This window comes from Anguilla rostrata, chromosome 12 (assembly GCF_018555375.3).
Source record: "Anguilla rostrata isolate EN2019 chromosome 12, ASM1855537v3, whole genome shotgun sequence".
Taxonomy (NCBI): Eukaryota; Metazoa; Chordata; class Actinopteri; order Anguilliformes; family Anguillidae; genus Anguilla; species Anguilla rostrata.
In genome coordinates, this window is record NC_057944.1 from 7178472 (window position 1) to 7188434 (window position 9963).

At 46.3% G+C, this 9963-nt stretch overlaps 1 protein-coding gene across 1 annotated transcript; it reads left to right on the top strand.

The window, feature by feature from the left end:
- Positions 1–258: 258 nt before the first annotated feature.
- Positions 259–9409, top strand: LOC135235790 (aldehyde dehydrogenase family 3 member A2-like). The gene is made up of 8 exons (XM_064301633.1): positions 259–415; positions 5900–6065; positions 7480–7711; positions 7789–7874; positions 8060–8268; positions 8510–8627; positions 8892–9033; positions 9215–9409. Exons 2-8 carry the CDS (start codon positions 5907–5909, stop codon positions 9391–9393), a joined length of 1125 nt encoding a protein of 374 aa, XP_064157703.1. The 5' UTR covers positions 259–415; positions 5900–5906; the 3' UTR covers positions 9394–9409.
- Positions 9410–9963: the final 554 nt, after the last annotated feature.

Below are 9963 nucleotides of genomic sequence, written 5' to 3' on the forward strand. Positions count from 1 at the left end.
TCCTTAAACAAGCAGTTCAAGATAACGGTCACGTTATTACAATGTCGCAGGGCACCGTGAAACTCCCGTTTAAAACTTCCCTTTTATATTAAGGAACACCAAGCTGTTGAAAGAATTTTAAAAGATTGGGGAAAAATTGATTTTTAAAACTTCATCCTTTTTCACGAACGTGCAGATTTGCTCAATAACTAAATAACGTTAGAATTACATGATATATGTGCAGGCGCCATTGTTTTAAATTCAATACCACAATAATAAGCGTAACTTTTGTTGTGAAATTTCCCGCACTCGTTGTTACCGGAAGCCACGAGCTCACAGGATTCTATTAACTCCACTCACACCACCGAGGCGTGTTTTTGGATTGCTGACATTCATGTGCAAAAACACGGGCCAGGGACTTTGGAGCTAATATCAGGTAAATAACTAAAAAAACGCTAACGTAACGTGGTATATTGCTAGCTTGGTACATCTCAAATCGAAGGTATACCTATGCGTGTAAAGCGGTAACTGTTTATATGCTTTAACGTTACTTGCAGAGGCGCTCGTTTCTGTTTGTTTGCGTCTTGCACTTCAGAGTTGCTCGTTTGTGTTTTGCATATTTGCCCGCACGTGAGATGGTAACTCCCATATGAACAACAAGGTAGGCTACATTCCATTAGTTTGTGGCCTGCACATAGACTGCGGTGCAGCTAGTTTTATATTGCGATATTCGGATTACGAATAGATCACGAACGAAACGTCCAGATAAGATACTAACACTAAATTCTGAACCCTGGCAACGTAGACAGTCGACTGCAACCTCTTTTTCGAGATAATTACGTTTTGAAAACGAGAAATGACAATGATCTCTGTGCAAATCCGTCAGCGCACTGAGTGTTTAGGGACCATCTAAAAAGTAGGCTACAACAAGAAATTGAGGAGTAGCCACTTTCGCCGGTACCCGTGAATAGTTAAGCTTAACTTCCCTTAACTTTTCCCGTTCATTCTCAACGGTAGTTCTTAACGCTACGGATGTAATACGCTGTTCCGTCCCGAATGAAGGAACGACATTTTCGTCTCTGCCCTTAACTTTCCCAGTTCATTCTCAACGGTAGTTCTTAACGTTGCGGTTGTAATATAGTTTTGGCCACACGCTGCCGTGGCGCTGTTCCGTCCTACGCTTCGGTAAGTCTTAATAATTTTATTACAAACAGGTTCCTATTTTATATTGATGTCATCGAGGTATTCTGTCATTAATTCAGCTAAAAGATCAGTAGTTTCATTTTTCCTAGTTGACTTCATTATTGGTTTTCACGCCCCGTTTGTTGGCTTGTCCGTACATAATAACACTTCTAAGTGAGAATATTGCAGGTAAATGGGACATGTGTACATGTGCACGTTTGTGTCTCAATACATCAGCTATTATTAACATGGCCCTGCAATCATATTAGGGTTTAGTTTACAATATGTTTAATTCCCCCTCACTATATTATTGCTGGTATCATCATCATTATTGATATTGCTACACTCTTATTACACTATTGCTGTCAAGGCAATAAGTAGTGCCATCTCTAATTGTTCATTGTCAGTACTGTCATTCAGCCATTTTAACAAACGTTTCGCTATCTTCGCTATGTTTCTATACTTACTATTATTATTATTAGTCAGTTTAACTATTCAATATAGTACAGGACACAGTACAAATATTGCTGCCTCCACCTTCAGACAATACAGAATTTGTGTAATGCAATTCATATTAACACCCCCTCCCACCCTATCCCCTGGATTGACAGCACACAAAAAAGGGAGATCAGTGGAAAATAATAACAATAATAATTTTCATGTTGAGAATTTGAAAATACTGGGTGATAGAGCTACACAAGGTTGTGTATCAAAATGGCAAAACATAAGGTCAAGGGCATAAAGAACCTACCATTTATACAGCATTATGATGTACAGTTCCCATGAAAATATAAATCCTCCCAAAAGTTTACTGTCCAGGTCTCTGTTTTAGAGTTAAGGTTATTTCATTATGGCAAGAATTCTTAAGTCATCAACTGTAGAGGTCCACCTTGGCCTACCAGGCCCTTTATGATTACTGAGCTCACCAGTGCTCTCGTTCTTAATGACGTTCCAAGCGGTTGACTTTGGTAAGCTTAAGGATTGGCCTATGTCTCTGACTGTTTTTTCATATATCCCAGCCTCATAATGGCTTCCGTCCATTGGCATACCTTATACTTGTACTGAAGAAGCAATTGAACACACCTGACTAATCAGAAACACATGTGAAACCGTTTGTCCTGAACATATGACACCCTGAAAACATGTATGTACATTCCCAATTCTAAAAAAGTCAGGACGGTAAATAAAATGCAAATAAAAACAGAAAGCAGTCATTTTTAAATTTGCTTTGACTTGAAAAATATTGCCCATATTTAATAAGCGTTATTAAAATAAATGGTAATGTTACACAGTGGTAAACACTCGACTGTCCAAACTTTTTTGGAGCGTGTTGCAGTCAACAGATCAAAAAACAATTAAATTCTCAAGGTAAAACATCAAATAATGTGCTGTTGTAGTGTTTTAAATATGGTACAGGGTAAATAAAATTTACACTATTTACATTATCACTCCTTTTTGTTTTTATTAGCATTTTCCATACTGTCCCAGCTTTTTTGGAATTGGGGTTGTATGTAGGCTATGTATAGAGAGTGCTGTTATTTCTACAGGGTGAAATCAAAATATATTACAGCAGCCTTTCATAAAAGCTGAGCGCTGATAGCTGCACTTTAACCACATATGATCTGTTTGATTACAAATCTAAAATTATGAAGTACAGAAGCAAGTAAAGAAAATATGGCTTTGTCCCTAACATTATGGTGCTCACTGTATATAAAAATATAATTTGTGCTTCAGAAGTGGCCCATGAAGTACTTGGCAAAAGCAGACCAATGCCAGTACTCCACTTAACACCCAAGCTCCGAGGAGCTTCAGGAGACCCAGCAGCCGTGGCAGCATGTGACTGCAGGGAGTCCGACTGCATGTGTGCCAGTTGTCACCTTGCAGCCTTGGTAAATCCACCTGCTCCAGTCCCAGCCCCAATCCCATTTCATGCTTGTGCATATCAACCCTGCTAATACTGTTATGAACAAAAATACAAATATAGCTTCACACTTGCCTGTTGTTGTGTTTATGTGTTTATTAAGAATTGTAATATGTAATGTTGCAATAATTGATCTGATGTAAATACTTTGATAACTTTCCCTGTTTTGATTTGGCAGAAAAGATTTCCTGATCCTCTTCATAATAAAATGGAGATGGAGAACAAATATCATGTTAATATCAAACCTAAAAAAGAAGAAGCGATATCTGAGACACTTCTGTGAAAAACAAATCAATTATAAACAATTATTTATTTGCCCATGGGTGGATTCGAACCATAGTTTCCATGTAAGCGCGTTACACCTATACACAGCTGGCCAGCCATCGATCAACGTGTATAATAGCTCTTAAGTTTACTCCACAGTCCAAGGAATTTATGAAGACGATAATACAGCTTTTAGGTTAGTACGTTTTGAATCTGGTTGATGACTTTTTTTAATAAGATGTCTTGAATTTTGTGTAGTTTTTTTAAAATTCTAAAATGTAATAAATTCCCAAAATTCACAATGGAAAGCACTAAAATCAGCGCCAGATGTTACATTGCATCCCATTGACAACGTTACAACTTTTATGTTTGGAATCGGTTTATTTTAGTACTTTATTACAAATAAAATAATAATTCAGTGACTTGACAACTACCACTTAATAGAGGACTATTTGGCACACACTGCTACTTTCATATTTAGTCATTTTCTTAACTTCTGTTTAATTTAGGTAAATTTGTATTTGGAAAAAAAAACCTACAGCTTTATACATTGCATCCATTTATACAGCTGGATATACACTCACCGGCCACTTCATCAGGCTTCAAGGTTCGACATGTTGTGCGTTCAGAGATGCTCTTCTGCATACCTCGGTTGTAACAAGTGGTTATTTGAGTTACTGTTGCCTTTCTATCAGCTCGAACCAGTCAGGCCATTCTCCTCTGACCTCTGCCATCAACAAGGCATTTTCGCCCAGAGAACTGCCACTCACTGGATATTTTCTCTTTTTCGGACCATTCTCTGTAAACCCTAGAGATGGTTGTGCAGGAAAATCCCAGTAGATCAGCAGTTTCTGAAATACTCAAACCAGCCGGTCTGGCACAAACAACCATGCCACGTTCAAAGTCACTTAAATCACCTTTCTTCCCCATTCTGATGCTTGGTTTGAACTTCAGCAGATTGTCTTGACCATGTCTACATGCCTAAATGCATTTAGTTGCTGCCACGTGATTGGCCGATTAGATATTTGCGTTAATGGGTGCAGTTTGCAGTTGAACAGGTGGACCTAATGAAGTGGCTGGTGAGTCTATACTGAAGCAATACAGATGAAGTACCTTGCTCAAAACAACAGCTTCGTGTCTGGGCATTGTGTCGCCATGCTTCAAAGAGGCCTCGATTAATTTAGGTGAATTTTTATTTTTCCTTTAATCTTTCTGTTTTTCTTGTTTTATGTTGGTCAGTTTTTATTTGGCATTCAATAGCTTTGCAACCGTCTGAAGGACCGCACTGTTCCAACTCTGCTTAATAGAAAGCCACCTACTGGCTGTACTACAACTTTCAGATTTGAAAATTTCAAGATTGATTCATTTAGGTGAATACTACTTTTGTTTTTTGTTTTTTTAGGGAAAAAAAATCAATAGCTTCACAACTGTTGGTAGGACAGTGTTAAAACCAACAATACTTAATAGAAGTGGGCATACCACAACTTTCAGATTTGGAAATTTAACTTCCGTTTAGTTTTAGTAAATTTTTTATTTGGGGGAAAAAATTCAATAGCTTTGCAACCGTCAGTAGGACAGTGCTAAAACCAACAATACTTCATAGAAGGCCACACAGTACTGAAATTATCCCACCAGGCTGGAGACGGCCATTTTCTCTCTGTCTGCGGAGAAGAGGGGCACCTGCCAATAACCTTCTGTTAAGTCAAGAGTGGTGATGTAACGGGACTCAACCAGTCACTCAGTAAGTCGTGGGGTCATGGGGTCATGGGGTCATGGGGTATACGCGTCGAGCTTCGACACCACATTCAACCAGTGGCACAAGTCGTTGCAGAACCCAATGCTGGCTTTAGGCTTGGAGACCAACACCCCGAGGCTTGACCAGGGGTTGCAGGCTTCCTCTGTCACCCCCCCCCCCCTTATTTCCTTCATCCTGGTGGCTCTTCTGTCACCGCTGCGATGTAGCCGCACGGTCGCCACCGTTTGACTTGGCGCCTCAGTGTGGTGTTCAGTTGGAGCGGTGCGCCCTGGGATTGGTGAACTCGTTCTCTTCGCCCCCCAGGGCCCTGCCTGAGGCTCAGGCCCCCTCCCCACAGCGCACCCGATCGCGGGCGGCGACACCGTCCCTGTCCGCCCGGCGAACACCGGGGGCTGCCATGGGTCTCTCCACCCGCCTCTTCAGCACGCCTGGTGCGCTTTCCGCAAAGGCCGTTCGGCAAAACGCTCCAAAGTTTTTAGCCGACCTAAAACCATAACCGTTGCATTTCTGCTAAAATGTTGAGTGCAGACCTTTCCAAATGTAGTCATTCACTTCCTTAGATCTACGCTGCTGTTTGTCAACCAAGGGTCTGACATGAGAGCTCAATACTTGTTTACAACCAAACTATTGGTAATCCTGTTTTACTAATCCCAGAAAGAATGGCATTACCCATCATCCCTTTTCTGTGTTAGTTTTATTGGTCATGTTCTATTGGAAGCACCATGTCAGACAGACTGTGTGTGTGCGTGTGTGTGTGCGTGCGTGTGTGTGTGTGCGCGCATGTGTGTGTGTCTCAGAAGCAGGATGTCGATGGACGAGGTGGTGCATCGTGCGAGGAAGGCCTTCCAGAGTGGCAGGTCCAGACCTCTGGAGTTCCGGGTCCAGCAGCTCAAGAGCCTTCTGCGTTTCGTCCGAGACAGACAGACGGACATCACCACTGCCCTGAAAAAAGACCTCGACAAGGTTACTGAGCACTTAAGATCCCCCTGCTTACTGATCTCTGAACTTACTGACCATACTGAGCACTAAAACCCCCCTGCTTACTGATCTCTGAACTTACTGACCATACTGAGCACTAAAACCCCCCTGCTTACTGATCTCTAAACTTACTGACCATACTGAGCACTAAAACCCCCCTGCTTACTGATCTCTAAACTTACTGACCATACTGAGCACTAAAACCCCCCTGCTTACTGATCTCTGAACTTACTGACCATACTGAGCACTAAAACCCCCCTGCTTACTGATCTCTGAACTTACTGACCATACTGAGCACTAAAACCCCCCTGCTTACTGATCTCTGAACTTACTGACCATACTGAGCACTTAAGATCCCCCTGCTTACTGATCTCTGAACTTACTGACCATACTGAGCACTAAAACCCCCCTGCTTACTGATCTCTGAACTTACTGACCATACTGAGCACTAAAACCCCCCTGCTTACTGATCTCTGAACTTACTGACCATACTGAGCACTAAAACCCCCCTGCTTACTGATCTCTAAACTTACTGACCATACTGAGCACTAAAACCCCCCTCACTGATCTTTGAACTTACTGACCATACTGAGCACTAAAATCCCCTGCTTACTGATCTCTGAGCTTACTGATCATACTGAGCACTAAAATCCCCCTGCTTACTGATCTCTGAACTTACTGATCATACTGAGCACTAAAACCCCCCTGCTTACTGATCTCTGAACTTACTGACCATACTGAGCACTTAAGATCCCCCTGCTTACTGATCTCTGAGCTTACTGACCATACTGAGCACTAAAACCCCCCTGCTTACTGATCTCTGAACTTACTGACCAGCTGCCAGTAGAACCCAGAGGAGCTGCTATCTCTTGTTTGTTCCAGGCATTTTCCTTGTTGGAACTATGAGTGTAAAACAGGTAAAGCGCTGTCACAGACTGATTAAGGTGGTCTGTGTCTGTGTGTCTGTGCGTGTGTGTGCACCTGTGTCTGCATGTGCGCCTGTGTCTGTGCGTGTGTGTGTGTGTCTGTGCGCCTGTGTCTGTGCGTGTCTGTGTGCACCTGTGTCTGTGCATGTGTATGCCTGGGTCTGTGCTTGTCTGTGTGCACCTGTGTCCGTGCATGTGTCTGTGCGTGTGTGTGCACCTGTGTCTGCATGTGCGCCTGTGTCTGTGCGTGTGTCTGTGCGCCTGTGTCTGTGTGTCTGTGCGTGTCTGTGTGCACCTGTGTCTGTGCATGTGTATGCCTGGGTGTGCACCTGTGGCCGTGCATGTGTGTGTGTGCGCGCCTGTGTGTGTGTGTGCCTGTGTCTGTGTCTACGTGTCTGTGCGTGCGTCTGTGCCTGCGCCTGTGTGTGTGTCTGTGTATGTCTGTGCTCCCGTGTCTGTGCGTGCCTGCGCAGAGTGAACAGGCCTCGCTGCTGTACGAGGTGATGTGCATGGAGGGGGAGATCTCCCTGGCCCTGGACCGGCTGGCGGAGTGGGCGGCGCCTCGGCCGGTGGAGAAGACCCTGCTCACCATCACTGACCAGGTGTTCATCCAGCCCCAGCCCCTGGGGCTGGTGCTCATCATCGGAGCCTGGAACTACCCCTGGGTGATCACCATTCAGCCCCTGATCGGGGCCATCGCTGCGGGTGCGTTTGACGGACACGCCCCCTGTCTGACCCACACGCCCGCAGTCTGTGACTCCCTTCTGGCTCTCCCTCTCCAGGTAACGCAGCCGTGGTAAAGCCCTCAGAGGTCAGCGTCCACTCTGCCAAGGTCATGCAAGAGCTGCTCCCCCTATACCTGGACCAGGTATGCATATGTCGCTGTGCAAGTGTATATATATATATATATAGTGTGATATATGTAGTGATGCCGCTGTGTGCCTGCAATGTCATTGGATATGTCTCCCTGTGTATGTGCTGTCACTGCATGCCTGTCTGATGTACTTGTGTGTAATGATACTGTGTGTTCACTGTGTGTGTGTGTGTTTCCAGGAGATGTACCCCGTGGTGCTGGGGGGGGTGCCGGAGACCCAGGAGCTGCTGAGGCAGCGCTTTGACCACATCTTCTACACGGGGAGCAGCAGTGTGGGGAAGCTGGTGATGGAGGCCGCCGCCCGTCACCTGACCCCCGTCACCCTGGAGCTGGGGGGCAAGAGCCCCTGCTACATACACAAGGACTGTGACATCAGCACGGCCTGCAGGTAAGCACTGTGACATCAGCACAGCCTGCGGGTAAGCACTGTGACATCAGCACGGCCTGCATGTAAGCACTGTGACATCAGCACAGCCTGCAGGTAAGCACTGTGACATCAGCACGGCCTGCGGGTAAGCACTGTGACATCAGAGTGGCCTGAATGTAAGGACTGTGACATCACTGTGGCCTGCATTTGTAAGTGGAGGAATGTTCAGCCTGTCTTCTGCTCTGACTCTCCACCTGTGCAGGAGGATCACCTGGGGCAAGTTCACAAACTGCGGCCAGACCTGCATCGCCCCCGACTACATCCTGTGCGAGCCAAGCATCCAGGACCGGGTGGTGCAGGAGATCCGGAAGAGCGCGCAGGTCAGAGCTCGGTCGCCACGGCGATCGATCTGCTCCCGTTAGCGGTGGCCGCAGGAGGTGGAGTTAATGCAGGAGGCGGAGTTAATGCAGAAGGTGGAGTTAATGCAGGAGGCGGAGTTAATGCAGAAGGCGGAGTTAATGCAGGAGGCGGAGTTAATGCAGGAGGCGGAGTTAATGCAGGAGGCGGAGTTAATGCAGAAGGCGGAGTTAGGCGGCTGCTGCACTAGGACCCGGAGGGGCTCAGGCTGCGTTTGATTTGATCAGGAGTTCTACACGGACGACCCCGATGCCTGCCCGGACTACACCCGCATCATCAACCCGCGCCACTTCAAGAGGCTGATGGGCCTGATGGAGGGCTGCCGCGTCGCCCTCGGAGGGACGGGCGACGAGACGCGCCTCTACATCGGTACGTGGCCACGCCCTCACGGGGAGCCTCGCGGTCTCCAGAACGCTATTTAACACGCCTCACTACCATGTGACAAAAGGAGAGTGGGACTGGTGGAACTTGTTTAAAAAAAAATAAAAAAAGGACAGAAAAGCAGTCTCCCTTCAGGGCTGTAAAACTCCCATCACCCATTTCCCATCAGCCCCCACAGTCCTGACGGACGTGTCCCCCGACGCCAGGGTGATGCAGGAGGAGATCTTTGGCCCCCTGTTGCCCATAGTAACGGTCAGCGGGGAGGACGAGGCCATTCGCTTTATCAACGAGCGAGAGAAGCCCCTGGCCCTGTACGTCTTCTCCTCCAGCAATAAGGTGTGCTGCTGAGCCCTGTGTGCGTGTGTGTGTGTGTGTGCGTGTGTGTGTGCAGGCACATATACTGCTGCCCACAGAGTTCACTGTGCCTTAGCTGTGCCTGTAGTCCGCAGCTAATTATGATTTGCATCCTTAATTTTTTTAATTTTACACATCCAAATCCCACCTTAATTTGGAATGTCAAATGAGCTATTTTCAGCCACGTTCATGCAGTGATCCCCGCTGATGATTTGGCAAGAGTGAAAACGCCCGCAGTTCCCCTCCGGACCACACGGTGTCGCCAGCCTGCTTGTTTTCACACCGCAACTCTCAGCCGAGCTCGCACAGAAATCAGTCTGAGGAAGGCGTTTCCCCTTCTGGCTTTGGCAAGCAGTCCGCGGAGAGGGTCCCTAGAGTGCAGTCCCTTAACAGACCGAACCCTTCCGTCCCTCAGCGATGCGATCGCCAATTCCACAGGGCTGTCGGCGATGATCAGCACGGGCAAAACGTTCGATCTACGACACGAGGCTCACTCAAGCCACAGAGCGGGCGCCTAGCCCCGCCCCCTTCGGGTAATCTAATTTGGAAGGATTGGCCTGTGTT